This window comes from Ischnura elegans, chromosome X (genome assembly GCF_921293095.1).
Source record: "Ischnura elegans chromosome X, ioIscEleg1.1, whole genome shotgun sequence".
Lineage (NCBI taxonomy): Eukaryota > Metazoa > Arthropoda > Insecta > Odonata > Coenagrionidae > Ischnura > Ischnura elegans.
The window spans coordinates 21,080,516-21,105,236 of record NC_060259.1 but is presented as its reverse complement, the minus strand read 5'-3'; the positions used below and the strand labels follow the sequence as shown (position 1 = coordinate 21,105,236).

Genomic DNA, 24,721 nt, shown 5'->3' with positions numbered 1-24,721 from the left:
ACGTCTCCTGCTCAAAAATTACTTAAAAATAAAGCTATTGAGAACTGTGGTCACTGATCGTACTATAATTTGAAAATATAATCGTTGTTTCCTAATTTAAAAGTGAAAATAATCATTTTTTAGCCAGCTTTTTTCGATTCCAGCCCACTGTGCGCCGGATGTTGGTGTGTGCACCATCTGGCGTGGTATGGTGAACTGTGGTACGTTTAAGTTTAGATTTATGTTGAAATGAAACACCGTATTTAACCTCATTGAAGAATATGGGAAAAACCTATGTTCTATCTTGCTATACCCCGTGATCCAACGGATGGATTCCAAAAAAGTGTTAAAAAAGCTTTATCTTCCTGCTCTAATTTTATAAGTTAGCCCCTAAATTAATTATCATCTTTAGGCAATAGGGAAGTACACTAGTGTTTCAAATGCGCCAAACACATTTTTTAAATTAGAGTTCAGAATAACAGAATGTCGGAAAACCACAGTTAAAATCCTAAGAGTGAATACTTGATTCGAGATAACCGTCCGAAATATGGAAAAATTCAAAGGCCGCTAAAACGGGTGTCCATGTTGAATATTGGCCGTGACGTCACAAGGCAGTAGCAGAAGGCAGCTTCTAAGCCGATTAGTTCTACCACTATTATTGCATAGAAAAATTACTGAATTTGAGGATATCCGTTTTTTGCTGTCATAAAATATCTTCAGAATATAAATGTGGCTGCTTCTCTTTTGAGTACATGACTTCATCATTGCGTAATATATTAATATTCATTTACGTGTCAACTTCAAGTTTGGAAGGAGTAGTGAGAATAGCATATTGAATCTTTAGTAAATAGATGATGGTATCTATTTTTCGCTGGGTATATTTTGGCACAATGCCGTTTATCATACCAAAACTTTTGTTGTAAGAACTGAGTCCAACTAATAAACCTATTTCAGACGTTTTCTGTAAGACTTATTCGTTGCGTATGTATTGACGCCGGCCGGAACGTTCGCCCTTCGCAACTAGAATCATGGGTTGTTAGCCTTATTTCCGTGCTGGCTGGTTGTTGCAGTGGTTCGCTGTCCAGGATGGGTTCAAGAAAAGTTTATCTTTGTTTGAAGAATGGCAATTCCGACGATTTATAAACGGTATACCAAACTTTGATGTATTTATGGTCCCTGAATTTTTGAAAAAGGAGGACAGGACAACGCTCCATAGAAATGCGAGGCGTTAAGGCTAATAAGGGGAGACCACGTACCTTGCTCCGCCTTTATCAATGCCGCATTTTTTTTGGCCTTCGGAATGGTGAACATATCTCCGAACTAGTAGTGGTTCTTTTAAGGGCCTTAGTTAGGCTGTAATTAATTAATTTTCATGCGGTACTTTTTACAAGCCATATATAAATTTAAAATATCACATATCGTCAGATGGGTCAGGTGGGGTAGTGGTAGCGTGCACGACCTTCACTTAAGGACCAGGGTTCAATACCTTTTCATGTCAATATTTTTTCCTGCCTTCATTGTGATCATACGCCGTCAAGGTTATCATTAATTTTAATAGCAGCATTCATAGACATGAGACAATTTTTTTATCATCATAATGGCGTTTAGGTATTTAAGCAGTTTCATATCAAAGGCAGAGATAAACCGACTACAAGGGTTGGTGTGCGCTAAAATGTTAATTTTTTCTTTGCTTGTACTGACCAACTTCCGCATTAAAAATGAAAACCACTCTAGCAAGAGCACATACCATTAAAGTCTCGCGGCGAGCAACAATTTGCGTATTAATAAGAGCACAAAACGAATATAAAATGCCATATTTCTCGAATACTTGCAATTCACTTTACTCCAAGGGGAGTTTACTTACACAGTACCAATGTGCTAAAAGTACCATTACGAAATATAATTTCAATTAACAAATAGGATGAAATAAAAGTTAATAACCCTGGACCGGGCGCGCTGGCGTATAAAATACGTCAATCTTCGAAAACCAAGGATTTCAACATTGTACGTACATTCTGGGCTAGAATGGTTTCGTGTATTCCTACAATGTACTTTGACTGCCTATATTGCGAGTTTTCAAAGTTCGAGGTATTGTAGCTTATGTTTCGATTCACAAAACTGCATAATAGGAGGTTTAATTCCGAAAAAGGGGAGGGCGGATAGTTTTGAATTGCCATATTTTTCTGGTGCCGCAACAACTTACAATCGGAATATGCTAAAAATACACCATTTGACATTGCTATATAAATGCTCACCGCGTAAAATGTATCTTTGGATATTTCGTTTTTCGGCCCCTGGGAGAAGGGATTCATTCATATAATGAGGCAACAATTCAAGCAAGGAATGCACCCGGGCCCGATTGCAGCCGGTATTTGTTTTACTTTGAATAACCTCAACTAAATGTAAGCTGACTAACGGTTAAAACAATACTTTCCTCAAACGACAATGCGTCTTCTTATTGACGAGACGACGATTATCACAACTATGATCAGAGTACGGTCTCAAGGAAAGACAAAACCATCCATGATCCCCGGCCCCATACGTAAGACCCGAAGTAGAAACCTGGTAGAGCCGAAATAAACCATTTCATTTTCGACGTGGTAACAGAATGGGCTATTACTCATCCCGCTATCAAGCAAACAAATCAAGGTCACCGACCACCCCTATTCCCAAAAATGTAGAGATCCAATCTTGCATTCCTATTTTATTGTAATATTCCGGCACTTGGTGTTGTAAATAACATTTACACTTCACCAAAGTGAGGTATTTCCTAACTGAAGTTCTGGAGCACACTACGCGAAATGCATTTCATTCGATATGTTGATCGTTCAACGAAGCGATGAACATCAATAAGATTTATACTGTCTCTTGAAGCGAAAAAATCTTCCCTCACGGAAAATCTCTTCCTCGTCAAAACAACGGCCTCACATCACCAACCTATCTGTTGTCAATACAATCTCCTAGGAAGACGGGAGCTTTCAACGTAGAACCAGGCCAGTAAGGAAAGACTGACGAGGTGCGGCCATTAAAAATTCATAAATCCCCTTGTAATCGAGATAAATTTACAATTCCGTCGCCAAAAATAAACTTATTGTTTTGCCCAAATTTCATACGCAGCATATATGGACCTATATCGTAAGATACGAAAGTTAGCAGGCGATTGATTTTTACCCTGCAAAATTCCAGATTTTTCGTCCGAAAGATATATAAACACACATAACGACGTTAAAAATGAGTTATGAACAAATAAAAGCTTACCAGTATGGAAAAAAACGTACTATAAACGTTTCCTGTAAGTTTCAACTTTATACTAAGAACAGTCTGCCGGAAAAGGGATTAGGAATATAAACTCGGAAAAGTAAAGTAACTAGCCGAAATTCGAGAAAATATTTTTTGTAACAACTGTTATAAACAAAATCGAATAATAAGTGTCTTCACTAACGTTACAACCCTTTTAACTTCAGAATATATTTTTAGACTTGCGCAACGAGAAAATTCAAACAATTGCAAAAATTGTTCTTAGCCATCTGATTAATTGTTCTAGAAGCACACGAAAAATGTATACGATTTTTGTACGTGTGGTGAGCTCTCTATATAAACCTACTCTATGCTAATATGCATCTATTAGATGCATATCTATTCATAGATGATTATATTGTAGGAATCTTGGCCATCAGCATCAACTTATTCTCAGGTGAGTCTAAATTACAACATTGAACTGCGGAATATTCTTCCATCTTATTCCTAGTTCTGTGTGAAGGAATTATCAATCTGTAAACGAATGAAGTGGGTTATCGACAATTCAATTTTTTAGTAAAAAAAACTAAGTGAGACAATAAGTAAGGTAAGCGATAAGAAACATTGCTGCAGTAAAAAGTATTTAAATTATTGAAAAATTAAATATATACCTATGCATACATATACGAAAAGTGTGGATCGCATTGCACTCTTCGTAGCATTTAAAATTAAACTTTAAGCAGATGTAGGTATCAAATGTCGAATCAACGCAATTTTTTTTTCTCTATGATCTTAGGGGGGATCATTTCCCTCAACCCCCCCACTGTACTGTTATTTATAGTGATATTGTGGAAATAAAATGCCTTATCCTCTTATCCTCGTAAATGGGTAATGGGTTTTTGTGCGGAAGTGACTGTTCCCATTGGGTGCATTCATTGTTGCCGAAACCGGAAATATATTTATTACAAGACGTTTATCTTTGTTGCTTTTATAGAATGTTTTTTATTATCTCCTTCCTTATTAATGATCTTGTCTGGGCCCAATCTTACAACGCAATTTACCCTACTTTTCGATTAGCTATCAAGCTGAAATTTTTAGGATAACTCAAAAGAAGATGGTATTGTAATTTTCTTGTCACTTAATAATAATTTTAACTTTATCTTGTTTAAGAACCTAAAACTGAAAATGTAGATTAGTTTTTAAAAGGCTACAAAATCCTATGTTGGTAAGGATTGGAACGAGAATGATAAAGAATCGCAGCATCAAATTTTGTTTTCATGAAAGTCCTTTGACAAATCGATTGAGCCAAAATATACTTGAGAAAACGTCTTTTTACAAAACGTTGTTCTTATGCTATATTATGTCATCTCTGTATTGGCTTTTGATTTATACATTTAAAAAATGGAAAGTAAAGGAATAAGCTATGCAAAAATATGGGACCAATGACTAAGAAAATGATGCGTCCAGCGATTATTCTTTCCGTCCCTGAAAACCTATCGCTCCAACTGTCACTCTGAGGGACCGAAAAAACGATCGTGTGATTCATGCTTAATACTTTGTCAGTTGTTTTTTTTTTGTTCACTCATTTCAATGCAATTTTTTACCGTACAATCTTATTTCGAAGCGGTTGCAAACGCGACCATCAACACTGTTAAAAGCCATAAAACATTGGTGTGACTACAGGGGAGATGACGGGATAGAACTCCCTCCCCCTCCGAAAAAGCCACAGAGATTTGTTTTCCCTGTTGTGATCATTACCCGCGGAATTACGAGTGAAAGCCTAATTTTAAGTTCCTATGTAATGTAAAATGAGTTTCCGCGCATGCTGTTTCCATGTCTGCCATATCCATAGCCATTTCGTCCATATTACATTCTTTGATGGAGATGCAGGAGGCAATATGAGCTGCGACCTACTCTATGCCTCATTTCGAGCCAAATGGATCAATCTACTATGTTCATTATTACGTACATCGGTTGATGATGGAGTTTACAATTTTTCAAATATAAATAAATTTTATTTAAAAAATTAACATTTTTATCTCGAAATAAAAGGAATTCAACACATTTTCTGTGAGCATGACAGAGTCATCAAATTATTTGTTTCATATATAACGAAAAAAGTTGGGCAAATAAAAATTTGTAAACAATTTTTGTTGTAATGAGTCTCAATTGTACTCGTTCCTTTGAATGATCGCAGTCCCACCATCGAATATTGGAGGCCATTTTTTGTTCTGATCTCCATTAAGAATTTTAAATTCTGAATATCAATCAATATGCAGTAAAAATTATGAGAGAAAAGTTAAAATATTGTACATTCATGTGGGTGGGAATCATTCTGAAATTTTCAACTAATTCGCCAATCGAAAAGTTGGTTTAAATCATATTCCAAGATTTGAAATGGATAACGTAACCAACAACAAAGCGAGTTTTAATAATATTGAATAAATATATAGCGGCGTATTGGTTAACCACTGACTGATTGATACAAATATACAGCCCAAACTGTGATATATGTGGGTGTTTGGATTATTGGACCTAAAAGTAAAACAGAAATTCATCGGGAGGAAAAATCTGAAATCTTAAAAAAGTCGATTAGTTTTTGAGATATATCGACTTGAATTAACATGGGAGCCTTATGGGACTAAAACTTTTTCGCTTTTATTTTGTACTTTTAAACGTCTGATGAACATGATGTTCAATGGACATAAAATAGATTTTTTGGTACGGTCGCCATAGCGGCGAATTAATATTTAGTATTTTTTAATTATTTTTTGAACGTTTTCTATGCTTTTCTTATGGAAAACTTTTTGGATTTTTTTTGACCAACTTGCAATAGTCGTACGACAAATTCCTTGAAATATAAGGTGTAGGATTTTTTGGTTGATTGTTTGGCTATCTTGGAGTTTTCATGTGTCGAAAAAATCCCGAGGAATAAACGATTTCGATTTTACATTGTCGTGAAGGGCGAATTTTCAAACTCGGATTTCGACCTTTAGACATGTACCATATGATAATGTGGAATCTCCGTGAAAAACTGTTTAGAGGGCTTCGCACCCTAACGTTTCACCCTGCTTTTCCCGTAATCCTCTTGGTTAGTTCACAATAAAAGTCCGAAAAATGTCCTGCACGTGAAAATTCATGGTCGCCATTTTTTTGTGGTGCATACAACCTTGAATATCTTAGCAACCAATCATGCTAGGTGAATGAAATTTTCAGGGTAAAACTTTTATCAATAAGGTCAACTTTTGCAATGGTGGCTATTTCACTCGATTGACTCACGTGCGAGTTATGTCGATACCAATCTCCTTGGATACGCTTTATTCGCTAATAACTTTGTTGTTAATCAAGGTATGAATATGAAAGTCATATATATAAAAGCTGCTTATGTGTTTTTGCCGATAAAAGTTAAATCAAGCGGATCAAATGATTACAGCTGAAGTTATTATCGATCCAAGTGTGCAATCGATAGAGCCCTTTTTCTGACTTATTAATATAGTTACGGGGATATAAGTTTTAATAATTTGGTAAGATAGAAAAGCTCTATGCACACGTGTAGATAACTTTGATAGGTAACGTTTCCTGATGTAAATATGTCGATATGAATTTATATCGATAGGATTCATTTTCTCCTATGCTATTGACCGTATCTGTTGGAAATTTTCAGGGTAGTACCTGGACTGGTAACATAAATGTTTTGTTATAATAAGGGCTCCATAGCAGCCATAGGTTTCATTTTATATCGGCATTTAATTTCAATGAGATGTGAATGGGGTTACACTCAAATCGCTTTATACAAGTTTCACCTTTTACGAGGCACACAAAATTTTAAGGATATAATGCTTATCACGGAGGTCACAATAAGCAATGATGGACATTTCGCTTCATCTGTTAACCAACAAGAAAAATCATATAGAAAATCCTGGAATTCGATTTTTACGTAATATATTTTTTATTTTTTAAGGCAAGGGACTGAAAATCTTCCTGAAATATAATATTATAACACAAAATAATATAAAAGTTAAAGAAAACTAATGCAGTCATTACAGTCGAAGTTATAATCGATACAAGTGAGCGTTCGATACTTCCCTTCTCCAGACAAATTTCAATAGTAATTGGGATAACACTTTAATCATTATGCTAAGAGAGCAATGTAATCTTCATAAATATAAATTATTTTGATGTGATACGTTTCCTTAAGAAGATGTATCGATATGAAGTTATATCGATAGGTTTCATTTTCTCCTATGATAATCTCTATCGTAACAGGCTCAACTTTGTGGAGGTTCATTCTAATAAATAAAAGCGAACAAACTATGTATAATTCCACCAATTTATTTTTGTGGTACTACTAGTTTCGACGCAGCGGCGTCATCATCAGGTACAAAGGCTACAAAGAAACAAACATCCTTATATATCATGTGGTATCGGGAGGAAGAAGGTAGGTGGAAGGGGTGGCTGGGAAATCTGAGGTGTGTGCCCAACAACGCCCAATCACACACCTCAGATTTCCCAGCCACCCCTTCCACCTACCTTCTTCCTCCCGATACCACATGATATATAAGGGTGTTTGTTTCTTTGTAGCCTTTGTACCTGATGATGACGCCGCTGCGTCGAAACTAGTAGTACCACAAAAATAAATTGGTGGAATTATACATAGTTTGTTCGCTTTTATTTATTATTCTCCTATGATATTGACCTTACCCGTCTGATATTTTCAGCGTCATATATTGTTAACAAAAATGATTATTTAGTGAAAATTAAATCTCCCTGCTAACCATAGTTTTCATATTATATCGATATCTAACAGCAATGCAAAGTAAATGGGAAAAACTTAAAATCCTTCTCATAACGATTCTATTTATGGGAGATGAACGACATTTTAATGGTATAATCCCAATCACGTACATCACATTTGTGAATGATTGGCGCTCCAAATAATCCAAATAATAATAGGTGACCCCTATCATGGGCATGGATATCCGTGTTCGTTTAATTGCTAAGTAAACTAACTTAAGTCAAAGGAAACGTAATCTAAAAGGCTATTTGTGGCTTTTTTGGTGGTAGAGAAATATCTGAAATCTTAAATGTTTTCAGGTTATTTATTTGTCTGATTTCATTTCAAGTTTTCATTCATATAAAGTCTTTATTTTCTGACGATGTCAAGAAGAGTTAAACGTTGAATATATTTCATTTCAAGACTGATATCGTGTATCTTGAGTAGATCCTTCCTGTGCACTTACAGCTGCCTGTTTTAGTCAGTGTATGGAGCATTCAGTTGCCAACTTTTCATGGATAGGTACATAGGACAGCAAGTGAGTGGTAGCGTCTGAAAAAAATGGAATATCAATGAAAAAAATTGTAAGATAAAATATTTGCTGTGCTTCTGAGAGAGTGATTACACATAATCCATTACACTAACAAAAACAAATTGCAGTAATCTATAAAAAGAGTGTTTAGGAAATAGCATAACGGAGAGGCGATTGATGTAAATATGGGAAAATATGTAACTCTACATTTTATAACGAGTCGATTGGCGCTTGAATTCATCAAGCGGGTTTTGAAGGGGGGTGGGAACATATTTGTGTCACATGTGTTCAAGTAATATGTCCACAAGTTCTTAAAAAGCGGAAAAACACTCAAAATGCCGTTGAAATGGGCGGAATGGACGAACAACACGCTCATTCGCCCTCAACAATACTTAGGACGTCCTAGTAACCACGATGATATAAGCGTTGAGAAAACTTTTTAAATTGAATATTAACTTAATGGAGAGAAATTTAAAATTAATGACGCATAAACTTGCGGAATATCGCCGATTTTTTTTAATTTTAGCCTTTACCCTAGGATTGTAGCTCCTCTATTTCTGATTATGAGGGTTTGAACTCAACAAACTTAGATAAATTAAAACAGATTTTTTTAATAAACCGACAGACCAATTAATACCAATGCCTAGCTTCTAATGCTAATTTCTAAGACATAATCCCGAAAACCGAGGATCTATTATATATTATCACCTTTCAAGCAATAAAAGGCGCCACCAACGCTATGTCCCAAAAAATCCAGCATTCGCATATTCCTTGAGGTATATTTATAAAAATTCGACAATTCATACACATGTTCATCTATTCATTACTATATGACGGCGGAATAACGTGAAAGATAGCTATCACCTTGCCTGTAATTTATTATCACAAACAGCCATAAAATTAGCTATTCCAAAACCTGGTTTTCTTTGTAAGGCAAGAGATGGCAATAGGAACGCGAAATATCGAGACAAAAAAATATAACCAGACATGTAAGTTATTTTCATTAATATACATAAAATAGCTAAAACGGGTTATTATTGTTGCTGTATAGATGGCGCCACGAACGCAAATCAGCGTTAAATGGTTTTCACAAACGGAAGCGCAAGATATAAAACAAATCTCTGTGGCTTTTTCGGAGGGGGAGGGAGTTCTATCCCGTCATCTCCCCTGTAGTCACCCCAATGTTTAATGGCTTTTAACAGTGTTGATGATCGCGTTTGCAACCGCTTCGAAATAAGATTGTACGGTAAAAAATTGCATTGAAATGAGTGAACAAAAAAAAACAACTGACAAAGTATTAAGCATGAATCACACGATCGTTTTTTCGGTCCCTCAGAGTGACAGTTGGAGCGATAGGTTTTCAGGGACGGAAAGAATAATCACTTGACGCATCATTTTCTTAGTCACACGTCCCATATTTTTGCATTGCTTATTCCTTCACTTTCCATTTTTAAAATGTATAAATCAAAAGCCAATACAGAGAGGACATAATATAGCATAAGAACAACGTTTTGTAAAAAGACGTTTTCTCAAGTATATTTTGGCTCAATCGATTTGTCAAAGGCCTTTCATGTAAACAAAATTTGATGCTGCGATTCTTTATCATTCTCGTTCCAATCCTTACCATCATAGGATTTTGTAGCCTTTTAAAAACTAATCTACATTTTCAGTTTTAGGTTCTTAAACAAGATAAAGTTAAAATTATTATTAAGTGACAAGAAAATTACAATACCATCTTCTTTTGAGTTATCCTAAAAATTTCAGCTTGATAGCTAATCGAAAAGTAGGGTAAATTGCGTTGTAAGATTGGGCCCAGACAAGATCATTAATAAGGAAGGAGATAATAAAAAACATTTTATAAAAGCAACAAAGATAAACGTCTTGTAATAAATATATTTCCGGTTTCGGCAACAATGAATGCACCCAATGGGAACAGTCACTTCCGCACAAAAACCCATTACCCATTTACGAGGATAAGAGGATAAGGCATTTTATTTCCACAATATCACTATAAATAACAGTACAGTGGGGGGGTTGAGGGAAATGATCCCCCCTAAGATCATAGAGAAAAAAAAATTGCGTTGATTCGACATTTGATACCTACATCTGCTTAAAGTTTAATTTTAAATGCTACGAAGAGTGCAATGCGATCCACACTTTTCGTATATGTATGCATAGGTATATATTTAATTTTTCAATAATTTAAATACTTTTTACTGCAGCAATGTTTCTTATCGCTTACCTTTTCTGTCTTCTTTTCCGCGGTGAGTTTTATTTGCCGATACCTCGGTCCTCTTTTCCTCGTTTAAAAATTTCAGCATTTTCGCAGCATTTTCATCATCGTGATTTCCTTCCATTGCTAATTGGATAACATCTCTTGTAGTTCCTGAAGAATATAATGAGAGTGCTATAGTTTGTAAAAAAAATGACAAGGTGTGGGAACTATTGAAAAATGCCGTTCAATATTATTACCAGCAGGTATCTTTTAGAACGAATTGACGTTAAAAGTATAATTATTCCAAATCGGCCAAACTGATGATCATGAGTTTACTGAACTTAATCACTGATAAATGAAATAGATGGTACGGAAAATCTTACCAGCATATGCTTTACGGCAGGATAGCAGGTGTTACAGGGTAATCTTGGACGGTAGCAGCGTCGGTCAGTCCTCGTTCTGTTAAGGAAGAATATTTTGAGTTAGATTTGCTGCGATATTCCAAAATAAAATGAGGAAGAAAATTACGTTTTCAATTCCACACAAGAATCAGTGTTAATGGGGTGTCATTATTAGTAAAACACTAAGCTTGTCTCACTTAGTGTTTTTTACTAAAAATTGAAGTATCGATAACCCACTTCATTCGTTTACAGATTGATAATTCCTTCAAACAGAACTAGGAATAAGATGGAAGAATATTTTGCAGTTCAATGTTGTAATTTCGACTCACCTGGGAATAAGTTGATGCTGATGGCCAAGATTCCTACAAGTACGATGACTTTCGCGTTAGACACCATGTCGACTGCACCTTTCGCTTGATCTCGAAGATCGAAGGTGAGGAGCACCGTAAAATCTTTCAGTTTATATGCGCTGAGGATCACCGTAGACCCATGCCGCCCACGCTGATGACTTTTATCCTCAATGTGATCACGTGATTTCGGTGACTCATCGGCGTGATATTCATTGATAGCCAACCAACCAGCGGAAATCAGCGTCATGAACAGCACGCCGATGAATCACCGAAATCACGTGATCACATTCAAGACAGGAAGTCATAAGCGTGGGCGACATGGGTCTACGTTGACCCTGAATTCATATAAGCTGAGAGATTTCACATTTCTCCGCACCTACGATCTTAGTGATCAAGCGAAAGGCTCTTCCCAGTTGAATTCAGCATGGTCTATTCAAACGCAAAAGTCTTCTTCCTCTTAGGAATAGCGGTCATCGGCATTAATTTGGGAATAGGTAAGTTAGGAAAATTTTAAAAAGCCATTTTGGCAATTAGAACAAAAAAATATTGTTGCGTTATCATATTTCTTTACCTTTTTTCTACTGTTTTGTTTTTAATTACTTTTCTTAGTTTAAGTCGTTCAATTTTTTCGAAGCCAATTAGATTTTAAGCTTCTTCTTCTCACAAACATCACACAACTCAAGCAACGTAAACAACCGTCATTTTATATCAATAATTTTTTGATTATATTGGTAGTGGTAGCCATTGGCTACCGAGACAATTTTTCTCATGGGCCTTCAACGCCCCAGAAAGTCTGCTCGGAGTTACTTCACTTCCGACCTGAAGACGATGACTGCGATTTCAGCGAAACTGTTGTCGCCAAAACTCAACGGACGCGGTGAATACCCGAAGAGAGAGCAGAGATTATGATTTTCTGATATCAACTTGTCTCAGATAAATCCAAACACAACATAGTCATTTGTATTGGTATATTCCTGTAAATGGATATTGGCTGGATCGAGTTAAACTACATTTTGCTGCGTTTGAATTTTTAAAATCTGAGAATCATGAATGCAGTGAACTTAGAATTTGTGATTGGGGCGAACAATATTTACGGTGGGATATATAAGGAGAAATATTCTGCTAGGCTAAGTAGAATAGTTCACCGCATAATAACGGCTTCCCGCGCATTATCAAAAGATATATCTCGCCAGTGATTATATTAACAAATGATGAACTATCTGTAAACGAATTAAGAGGGTTCTCGATACTTAAATTTTTTAGTAAAAAATACTCTTAGTGAGACAATCTTAGAGATTTACTAATAATGACATCCCATTAATACTGAGTCTTGCATTGAATTGAAAACGTGAATTATTTCATATTTTATTGTGGAATATCGCAGCAAATCTAATTCAAATTATCCTTTCTTAGCAGAACGAGGACTGACCGACGCTGCTACCGTCCACGATTACGCCTTAACACCTGCGTTCGATGAAGAATGTGCTGGTATGATTTTCTGTATCATCTATTTTGCTTATCAGTGATTAGGTCCAGACAAAATTATGATCATCAGTTTGGCCGATATGGTTTAATTATACTTTTAGAGTGAATTCATTTTAAAAGATACCTGCAGGCAATAATATTGAGTGGCATTTTTCAATAATTCCCACGCTTTGTCAGTTTTTGATTAACTAAAACACTGCCATTATTTTCTAAAGAAGGAACAATGATTAATCAACATACAACAGTCCTCAATATCATACTACTAGCAATAGAAAGAAATCACAATGAAGAAAAAATTGGAAATGGTGTGAAAATAATGAATTATTTAAACAAGGAAAAAGGGACGGAGGCATCGGATATTCAAACTCATCACGGAGAAGGAGACAGAAAAGGTAAGCGAAAAGTAATATAAGTTACCCTCTCATCGTATTAATAGGTAATGAATAAGAAAATTAACGGACTCCCGAAACCGACATTTTTCTAACTGAGATTTACTACGGCACTGGAAACTGGGAAACGGAAATTTTTATACAATATTAATACAATATAACAGTGGATTAACGTCAGATATTTTTTATTAATTAAAATCAAGTAGATAAAATGAATGAAAAATTCGTGTGCTATTTTAATTCAAATATTGTTGACATTTAAGAAATCAAGACCTCGCCATGGAAGAGAGATTGATATCTTCTATTACCCGCGGAAAATATTGAATTACCCTCTTATCCTCCAAATGGGCTATGACTAACAAAATTTACCAACTTCCAAAACAACATTTTCAGAGATTTAATAGAGCATTGTAAATTAGGAGTCGGAAATGTTTAAGTAATTATTTACATTTACATAACAGTGGAATGCCTACGCACAGCTTATAAAATTATGATCAAATAGACTAAATGCATACAAATTTCGTGTTGTATTTTAATTCAAATACTGTTTACATTTCAGAAAGCGATATGTTGGCGATGGAGGAAAAGCTGAAATTGTTAGACGAGGAAAAGGCGAGTGAGGTATCGGGATATGAAACAAACGACGGAAACGGATACAGAAAAGGTTAGCGAAAGGAAACATTTCTGCAGTGAAAAGTAATTATATCATTTAATATTTAAATATGTATATAAATACATATAAAAACGGTGGATTGCATTACATTCATTTGGCACTAACAGTTCGACTTTAACCAGCTTTATTTAACACATTTCAAATATACGCATAATTTTAAATATTTTTTTCATTTCACTGAGGCGGTGAGGGGTATCATTCCACTTTAACTACCCGCAATTCATTTATTTAGTTTGATGTTGCGAAAAATATTGAACTCACCATCTCATCGTCTTTATAGAAAAGAAGAGAAAGTAGAAGAGAAATAATCCCTATATAAATGCTCATATAACAGTGGAATACCGTAGATATATTTTTTTAATTATTATGAAGTAGAGAAAATAAATAGAAAATTGGTGTTGTATTTTAATTCAAATATTGTTGACATTTAAGACACCATTCGTTTAGTGTACCCCGGAAAATGGTTGATTGACACCCCGTTTCTGGATGAGAAAAAGCTATCACTTAACAAAGAGAACATTACTGAGATATTGGGAAATGAATCTCACCATGAAAAAGGAGACAAAAAAGGTAAGCGAAAAGAAATATTGCTCAAATACACTGTATTCAAGGCATAAAACAATAAATATATCTATGGATCCATACATAAACGAAAATAATTGATTGCATTGAATTCGTTTTGCATGTAAAAATAACTTTAAGCACGATGAGATATCAAAATTCAAATTTTAACAATTGTTTCGATTATTATTTTATCATTGCCCTTAGGCTTTGAGGGAGATCATTCCAGTCAAACTCGACGAAGTTAAATATTTTTATCATGATATCGCGGAAAATTATTAAATTACCCTCTTATGCTCCAAATGGGCAATGATTAACAAAATTTACCAATTTCCTAACACAATTTCCATACTGAATTTTAATTAAGCATTGGAAATTTGGAGTCGGCAGTGTCAAAGCAATAATTTAAACTTACATACCAATCGAATGACTACGCACAGCTAATAAAATTATGATCAAGTACACTAAATGAATTCAAAGTTCGTGTAGTATTTTAATTCAAATACTGTTTACATTTCAGAAAGCGATATGTTGGCGATGGAGGAAAAGCTGAAATTGTTAGACGAGGAAAAGGCGAGTGAGGTATCGGGACATGAAACAAACGACGGAAACGGATACAGAAAAGGTTAGCGAAAAGAAACATTTCTGCGGTGAAAAGTAATTATATCATTTAATATTTAAATATGTATATAAATACATATAAAAACGGTGGATTGCATTACACTCATTTTGGCACTAAGAGTTCGACTTAAACCAGATTTATTTATCACATTTCAAATCTACGCATTGTTTCAATTTTTTTAATTCCACTGAGGCGATAAGGGTTATCAGTCCACTCTAACTACCCGCAGTTAAAAATTTATTTATGATATTGCAAAAAATATTGAACATACCCTCTCGTCGTCTTAATAGGTAATGAATAACAAAATTAACCGAATTGCGACACCGACATTTTCGTTGCTGAGAACTAATACGGAATAGGAAATTTGGAATCGGAAATGTTTATCCAAATATAAATGCTCATATACCAGTGGAATACCGTAGATATATTTTTCAAATTATAATGAAGTTAAGAAAATAAATAGAAAATTGGTGTTGTATTTTAATTCAAATACTGTTGACATTTAAGAAACCAATATCACGGCTCTGGAAGAGAAAATGATGTCTTCTTACAAAGAGAACATTGCTGAGATATCGAGAAATGTAACTCACCGTGGAAAAGGAGAGACAAAAGGTAAGTGAAAAGAAACATTGCTCAAATACAAAATATTCAAGGCATAAAACATTAAATATACCTATAGATCCATGCATGGACGAAAATGGTTGATTGCATTGAATTCGTTTTGCATCTAAAAATAATTTTAAACACATGTAGATATCAAAATTAAAACCTATGTAATTGTTTCAAATTTCATTCCACTGAGGCTTTGAGGGAGGATTTTCCAGTCAGACACGACGTAGTTTAATATTTTTATCTTGATATTGCGCAGAATATTGAAAGTACCCTCTTATCCTCCAAATGGGCATGGTAACAAAATAAACCAATTCCCTAAAATACATCTTCCTTTATGAGATTAAATGAAGCATTGGTAATTTAGAGTCGGTTATGCTTATGTATTTATTTACACACTCATACCAGTGGAATGCCAACGCAGAGCTTCTAAAAATCATGGTCAAGTAGACTAAATGAATACAAATTTCGTTTTGTATTATAATTCAAATACTGTTTACATTTCAGAAAGCGATTTTTTGTCTCTGGAGGAAAAGCTGAAATTGTTAGACGAGGGAAAGGCGACTGAGGTATCGGGATATGAAACAAACCACGGAAACGGATTCAGAAAAGGTTAGCGATAGGAAACATTTCTGCAGTGAAAAGTAATATAATCATTAAATATTTACATATGTATATAAATACAGACGAAAACGGTTGGTTGCTTTACACACATTTTGGCACTAAAAGTTCGACTTCAACCAGACTTATTCAACACATTTCAAATCTACACATTGATTCAATTTTTTTTCATTCCACAAAGGCAGCGGTTCCCAAACTTTTTCTTTCCGCGACCCATTTTAGCTCATTCTTTTTAGCCGCGACCCCCTAAAAATGGTCGTCCATGATTAAGTACGTTGTTCACTATATTATAGGCATCTCGCGACCCCTTTCTGAACGGCCTACGACCCCCATGGGGGTCGCGACCCCCACCTCGGGAACCGCTGCACTAAGGTGGTGAGGGTTGTAATTCCACTCTAATTTCCCGCAGTAAAAATTATTTTTTAATATATTGTGAAAAATATTCAACTCACCCTCTCGTCGTCTTAATAGGTAATGAATAACAAAATTAATCGATTTCCGAAACCGACATTTTCGTTACTGAGAACTAATACGGAATTGGAAATTTGGAATCGGAAATGTTTATGCAAATATAAATGCTCATATACCAGTGGAATACCGGAGATACATTTTTCAAATTATAATGAAGTAAAGAAAATAAATAGAAAATTGGTGTTGCATTTTAATTCAAATACTGTTGACATTTAAGAAACCAATATCATGGCTCTGGAAGAGAAAATGATGTCGTCTTACAAAGAGAACATTGCTGAGATATCGAGAAATGTAACTCACCGTGGAAAAGGAGAGACAAAAGGAATGCGAAACGAAACATTGCCAAAATACAAAGTATTCAAGGCATAAAACAATAAATATACCTATAGATCCATACATGAACGAAAATGGCTGATTGCATTGAATTCGTTTTGCACGTAAAAATAATTTTATGCACATGTAGATATCAAAATTCAAATTTTTGCAATTGTTTCAATTATTATTTTATCATTCTCCTGAGGCTTTAGGGGAGATTATTCCTTTCAAACTCGACGTAGTAAAATTGTTTTATCATGATATGGCGGAAATTAGTAAATATCCTTCTTATCCTCCAAATGGGCAATGATTACCATAATTTACCAATTTCCTAACACACATTGTCCATACTGAATTTTAATACAGCATTGGAAATTTGGAGTCGGTAATGTAAAAATATTTATTTACGCTTATTTACTAGTGGAATGCCTACGCACAGCTAACACAATTATGATCAAGTACACTAATCGAAAATAAATTTCGTGTTGTATTATAATTTAAATACTTTTTACATTTCAGAAAGCGATATGTTGTCTCTGGAGGAAAAGCTGAAATTGTTAAACGAGGAAAAGTCGACTGAGGTGTCGGGATATGAAACAAACGACGGAAACGGATACAGAAAAGGTTAGCGAAAGGAAACATTTCTGCGGTGAAAAGTAATTAAATCATTACATATTAAATATTTATATAAATCATAAGAAAATACTGTATCTCATTACATTCATTTTTGCTCTTAAAGTTCGACTTAAACCAGCTTTATTTAACACATTTCAAATCTACACATTGATTCAATTTTTTTTCATTCCACTAAGGCAGCGGTTCCCAAACTTTTTCTTTCCGTGACCCATTTTAGCTCATTCTTTTTAGCCGCGACCCCCTAAAAATGGTCGTCCAAGATTATGTACGTTGTTCACTATATTATTAGTATCTCGCGACGCCTTTGTGAACGGCCTACGACCCCCATGGGGGTCGCCATCCCCACCTCGGGATCCGCTGCACTAAGGTGATGAGGGTTGTAATTCCACTCTAATTTCCCGCAGTTAAATTATTTTTTAATACATCGTGAAACATATTCATCTCACCCTCTCGTCATCTTAATAGGTAATGAATAACAAAATTAATTGATTTCCGAAACCGAAATTTTCGTTACTGGCAACTAATACGGAATTGAAAATTTAGAATCGGAAATGTTTATGCAAATATAAATGCTCATATACCAGTGGAATACCGGAGAAACATTTTTCAAATTATAATGAAGTAAAGAAAATAAATAGAAAATTGGTGTTGTATTTTAATTCAAATACTGTTGACATTTAAGAAACCAATATCACGGCTCTGGAAGAGAAAATGATGTCGTCTTACAAAGAGAACATTGCTGAGATATCGAGAAATGTAACTCACCGTGGAAAAGGAGAGACAAAAGGAATGCGAGAAGAAACATTGCCTAAATACAAAGTATTCAAGGCATAAAACAATAAATATACCTATAGATCCATACATGAACGAAAATGGCTGATTGCATTGAATTCGTTTTGCATCTAAAAATAATTTTAAACACATGTAGATATCAAAATTAAAATTTTTGCAATTGCTTCAATTATTATTTAATCATTCTCCTGAGGCTTTAGGGGAGATTATTCCTGTCAAACTCGACGTATTGAAATTGTTTTATCATGATATGGCGGAAAACTATTAAATTACCGTCTTATCCTCCAAATGGGATATGATTACCATAATTTACCAATTTCCTAACACACATTGTCTATGCTGAATTTTAATACAGCATTGGAAATTTGGAGTCGGTAATGTTAAAATATTTATTTACACTTACATACCAGTGGAATGCCTACGCACAGCTAACACAATTATGATCAAGTACACTAAATGAATACAAATTTCGTGCTGTATTATAATTCAAATACTGTTTACATTTCAGAAAGCGATATGTTGTCTCTGGAGGAAAAGCTGAAATTGTTAAACGAGGAAAAGTCGACTGAGGTATCGGGATATGAAACAAACGACGGAAACGGATACAGAAAAGGTTAGCGAAAGGAAACATTTCTGCGGTGAAAAGTAATTAAATCATTACATATTAAATATTTATATAAATCATAAGAAAATACTGTATCTCATTACATTCATTTTGGCTCTTAAAGTTCGACTTAAACCAGCTTTATTTAACACATTTCAAATCTACACATTGAATCAATTTTTTTTCATTCCACTAAGGCAGCGGTTCCCAAACTTTTTCTTTCCGCGACCCATTTTAGCTCATTCTTTTTAGCCGCGACCCCCTAAAAATGGTCGTCCAAGATTAAGTACGTTGTTCACTATATTATTAGTATCTCGCGACGCCTTTCTGAACGGCCTACGACCCCCATGGGGGTCGCCATCCCCACCTCGGGAACCGCTGCACTAAGGTGATGAGGGTTGTAATTCCACTCTAATTTCCCGCAGTTAAAATATTTTTTAATATATCGTGAAAAATATTCATATCACCCTCTCGTCATCTTAATAGGTAATGAATAACAAAATTAATTGATTTCCGAAACCGAAATTTTCGTTACTGGCAACTAATACGAAATTGAAAATTTAGAATCGGAAATGTTTATGCAAATATAAATGCTCATATACCAGTGGAATACCGGAGATACATTTTTCAAATTATAATGAAGTAAAGAAAATAAATAGAAAATTGGTGTTGTATTTTAATTCAAATACTGTTGACATTTAAGAAACCAATATCACGGCTCTGGAAGAGAAAATGATGTCGTCTTACAAAGAGAACATTGCTGAGATATCGAGAAATGTAACTCACCGTTGAAAAGGAGAGACAAAAGGAATGCGAAAAGAAACATTGCCTAAATACAAAGTATTCAAGGCATAAAACAATAAATATACCTATAGATCCATACTTGAACGAAAATGGCTGATTGCATTGAATTCGTTTTGCATCTAAAAATAATTTTAAACACATGTAGATATCAAAATTAAAATTTTTGCAATTGCTTCAATTATTATTTAATCATTCTCCTGAGGCTTTAGGGGAGATTATTCCTGTCAAACTCGACGTATTGAAATTGTTTTATCATGATATGGCGGAAAATTATTAAATTACCGTCTTATTCTTCAAATGGGCAATGATTACCATAATTTACCAATTTCCTAACACACATTGTCCATGCTGAATTTTAATACAGCATTGGAAATTTGGAGTCGGTAATGTTAAAATATTTATTTACACTTACATACCAGTGGAATGCCTACGCACAGCTAACACAATTATGATCAAGTACACTAATTGAATACAAATTTCGTGCTGTATTATAATTCAAATACTGTTTACATTTCAGAAAGCGATATGTTGTCTCTGGAGGAAAAGCTGAAATTGTTAAACGAGGAAAAGTCGACTGAGGTGTCGGGATATGAAACAAACGACGGAAACGGATACAGAAAAGGTTAGCGAAAGGAAACATTTCTGCGGTGAAAAGTAATTAAATAATTACATATTAAATATTTATATAAATCATAAGAAAATACTGTATCTCATTACATTCATTTTGGCTCTTAAAGTTCGACTTAAACCAGCTTTATTTAACACATTTCAAATCTACACATTGATTCAATTTTTTTTTCATTCCACTAAGGCAGCGGTTCCCAAACTTTTTCTTTCCGCGACCCATTTTAGCTCATTCTTTTTAGCCGCGACCCCCTAAAAATGGTCGTCCAAGATTAAGTACGTTGTTCACTATATTATTAGTATCTCGCGACGCCTTTCTGAACGGCCTACGACCCCCATGGGGGTCGCCATCCCCACCTCGGGAACCGCTGCACTAAGGTGATGAGGGTTGTCATTCCACTCTAATTTCCCGCAGTTACATTATTTTTTAATATATCGTGAAAAATATTCATCTCACCCTCTCGTCATCTTAATAGGTAATGAATAACAAAATTAATTGATTTCCGAAACCGAAATTTTCGTTACTGACAACTAATACGGAATTGAAAATTTAGAATCGGAAATGTTTATGCAAATATAAATGCTCATATACCAGTGGAATACCGGAGAAACATTTTTCAAATTATAATGAAGTAAAGAAAATAAATAGAAAATTGGTGTTGTATTTTAATTCAAATACTGTTGACATTTAAGAAACCAATATCACGGCTCTGGAAGAGAAAATGATGTCGTCTTACAAAGAGAACATTGCTGAGATATCGAGAAATGTAACTCACCGTGGAAAAGGAGAGACAAAAGGAATGCGAGAAGAAACATTGCCTAAATACAAAGTATTCAAGGCATAAAACAATAAATATACCAATAGATCCATACATGAACGAAAATGGCTGATTGCATTGAATTCGTTTTGCATCTAAAAATAATTTTAAACACATGTAGATATCAAAATTAAAATTTTTGCAATTGCTTCAATTATTATTTAATCATTCTCCTGAGGCTTTAGGGGAGATTATTCCTGTCAAACTCGTCGTATTGAAATTGTTTTATCATGATATGGCGGAAAATTATAAAATTACCGTCTTATCCTCCAAATGGGATATGATTACCATAATTTACCAATTTCCTAACACACATTGTCCATGCTGAATTTTAATACAGCATTGGAAATTTGGAGTCGGTAATGTTAAAATATTTATTTACACTTACATACCCGTGGAATGCCTACGCACAGCTAACACAATTATGATCAAGTACACTAAATGAATACAAATTTCGTGTTGTATTATAATTCAAATACTGTTTACATTTCAGAAAGCGATATGTTGTCTCTGGAGGAAAAGCTGAAATTGTTAAACGAGGAAAAGTCGACTGAGGTGTCGGGATATGAAACAAACGACGGAAACGGATACAGAAAAGGTTAGCGAAAGGAAACATTTCTGCGGTGAAAAGTAATTAAATCATTACATATTAAATATTTATATAAATCATAAGAAAATACTGTATCTCATTACATTCATTTTGGCTCTTAAAGTTCGACTTAAACACGCTTTATTTAACACATTTTAATTCTACACATTGATTCAATTTTTTTTCATTCCACTAAGGCAGCGGTTCCCAAACTTTTTCTTTCCGCGACCCATTTTAGCTCATTCTTTTTAGCCGCGACCCCCTAAAAATGGTCGTCCAAGATTAAGTACGTTGTTCACTATTTTATTAGTATCTCGCGACGCCTTTCTGAACGGCCTACGACCCCCATGGGGGTCGCCATCCCCACCGCGGGAACCGCTGCACTAAGGTGATGAGGGTTGTAATTCCACTCTAATTTCCCGCAGTTAAATTATTTTTTAATATATCGTGAAAAATATTCATCTCACCCTCTCGTCATCTTAATAGGTAATGAATAACAAAATTAATTGATTTCCGAAACCGAAATTTTCGTTACTGGCAACTAATACGGAATTGAAAATTTAGAATCGGAAATGTTTATGCAAATATAAATGCTCATATACCAGTGGAATACCGGAGATACATTTTTCAAATTATAATGAAGTAAAGAAAATAAATAGAAAATTGGTGTTGTATTTTAATTCAAATACTGTTGACATTTAAGAAAACAATATCACGGCTCTGGAAGAGAAAATGATGTCGTCTTACAAAGAGAACATTGCTGAGATATCGAGAAATGTAACTCACCGTGGAAAAGGAGAGACAAAAGGAATGCGAAAAGAAACATTGCCTAAATACAAAGTATTCAAGGCATAAAACAATAAATATACCTATAGATCCATACATGAACGAAAATGGCTGATTGCATTGAATTCGTTTTGCATCTAAAAATAATTTTAAACACATGTAGATATCAAAATTAAAATTTTTGCAATTGCTTCAATTATTATTTAGTCATTCTCCCGAGGCTTTAGGGGAGATTATTCCTGTCAAACTCGACGTATTGAAATTGTTTTATCATGATACGGCGGAAAATTATTAAATTACCGTCTTATCCTCCAAATGGGCAATGATTACCATAATTTACCAATTTCCTAACACACATTGTCCATACTGAATTTTAATACATCATTGGAAATTTGGAGTCGGTAATGTTAAAATATTTATTTACACTTACATACCAGTGGAATGCCTACGCACAGCTAACACAATTATGATCAAGTACACTAAATGAAAACAAATTTCGTGTTGTATTATAATTCAAATACTGTTTACATTTCAGAAAGCGATATGTTGTCTCTGGAGGAAAAGCTGAAATTGTTAAACGAGGAAAAGTCGACTGAGGTTTCGGGATATGAAACAAACGACGGAAACGGATACAGAAAAGGTTAGCGAAAGGAAACATTTCTGCGGTGAAAAGTAATTAAATCATTACATATTAAATATTTATATAAATCATAAGAAATACTGTATCTCATTACATTCATTTTGGCTCTTAAAGTTCGACTTAAACCAGCTTTATTTAACACATTTCAAATCTACACATTGATTCAATTTTTTTTCATTCCACTAAGGCAGCGGTTCCAAAACTTTTTCTTTCCGCGACCCATTTTAGCTCATTCTTTTTAGCCGCGACCCCCTAAAAATGGTCGTCCAATATTAAGTACGTTGTTCACTATATTATTAGTATCTCGCGACGCCTTTCTGAACGGCCTACGACCCCCATGGGGGTCGCCATCCCCACCTCGGGAACCGCTGCACTAAGGTGATGAGGGTTGTAATTCCAATCTAATTTCCCGCAGTTAAATTATTTTTTAATATATCGTGAAAAATATTCATCTCACCCTCTCGTCATCTTAATAGGTAATGAATAACAAATTAATTGATTTCCGAAACCGAATTTTTTGTTGCTGGCAACTAATACGGAATTGAAAATTTAGAATCGGAAATATTTATGCAAATATAAATGCTCATATACCAGTGGAATACCGGAGATACATTTTTCAAATTATAATGAGGTAAAGAAAATAAATAGAAAATTGGTGTTGTATTTTAATTCAAATACTGTTGACATTTAAGAAACCAATATCATGGCTCTGGAAGAGAAAATGATGTCGCCTTACAAAGAGAACATTGCTGAGATATCGAGAAATGTAACTCACCGTGGAAAAGGAGAGACAAAAGGAATGCGAAAAGAAACATTGCCTAAATACAAAGTATTCAAGGCATAAAACAATAAATATACCTATAGATCCATACATGAACGAAAATGGCTGATTGCATTGAATTCGTTTTGCATCTAAAAATAATTTTAAACACATGTAGATATCAAAATTAAAATTTTTGCAATTGCTTCAATTATTATTTAATCATTCTCCTGAGGCTTTAGGGGAGATTATTCCTGTCAAACTCGACGTATTGAAATTGTTTTATCATGATATGGCAGAAAATTATTAAATTACCGTCTTATCCTCCAAATAGGATATGATTACCATAATTTACCAATTTCCTAACACACATTGTCCATGCTGAATTTTAATACAGCATTGGAAATTTGGAGTCGGTAATGTTAAAATATTTA

At 34.4% G+C, this 24,721-nt stretch overlaps 1 protein-coding gene and 1 long non-coding RNA gene across 13 annotated transcripts in view; one reads left to right on the top strand and one right to left on the bottom strand.

Annotated features, from left to right (window-relative positions):
* Nucleotides 1-8,296: 8,296 nt before the first annotated feature.
* Nucleotides 8,297-24,721, bottom strand: part of LOC124171732 — a 55,002-nt gene continuing 38,577 nt past the window's right edge. The window contains exons 1-4 of one of the 2 annotated variants that reach the window (XR_006867938.1): nucleotides 11,468-11,655; nucleotides 11,121-11,196; nucleotides 10,765-10,908; nucleotides 8,297-8,542 (exon numbers count right to left, since the gene is read on the bottom strand). This is a non-coding gene — a long non-coding RNA (uncharacterized LOC124171732). Of the gene's footprint in view, nucleotides 8,543-10,764; nucleotides 10,909-11,120; nucleotides 11,197-11,467; nucleotides 11,656-24,721 lie in introns of those variants that run through there. The other variant, XR_006867939.1, reaches the window with a different exon arrangement.
* Nucleotides 11,880-24,721, top strand: part of LOC124171730 (sarcolemmal membrane-associated protein-like) — a 31,533-nt gene continuing 18,691 nt past the window's right edge. For 5 of the 11 annotated variants that reach the window (XR_006867937.1, XM_046551001.1, XM_046551005.1 and 2 more), the window contains exons 1-13: nucleotides 11,880-11,982; nucleotides 12,902-12,976; nucleotides 13,189-13,365; nucleotides 13,922-14,026; nucleotides 14,468-14,605; nucleotides 15,117-15,221; nucleotides 15,726-15,830; nucleotides 16,335-16,439; nucleotides 17,754-17,858; nucleotides 19,171-19,275; nucleotides 20,588-20,692; nucleotides 22,006-22,110; nucleotides 23,423-23,527. Coding sequence is in view for 10 of the 11 variants with exons in the window: in XM_046551001.1 (XP_046406957.1) it covers nucleotides 11,913-11,982; nucleotides 12,902-12,976; nucleotides 13,189-13,365; nucleotides 13,922-14,026; nucleotides 14,468-14,605; nucleotides 15,117-15,221; nucleotides 15,726-15,830; nucleotides 16,335-16,439; nucleotides 17,754-17,858; nucleotides 19,171-19,275; nucleotides 20,588-20,692; nucleotides 22,006-22,110; nucleotides 23,423-23,527 (1,405 nt within the window). In the remaining variant the exon portion in view is untranslated. The remainder of the gene's footprint in view (nucleotides 11,983-12,901; nucleotides 12,977-13,188; nucleotides 13,366-13,921; nucleotides 14,027-14,467; nucleotides 14,606-15,116; nucleotides 15,222-15,725; nucleotides 15,831-16,334; nucleotides 16,440-17,753; nucleotides 17,859-19,170; nucleotides 19,276-20,587; nucleotides 20,693-22,005; nucleotides 22,111-23,422; nucleotides 23,528-24,721) is intronic. The other 6 variants (XM_046550998.1, XM_046550999.1, XM_046551002.1 and 3 more) reach the window with 6 other exon arrangements.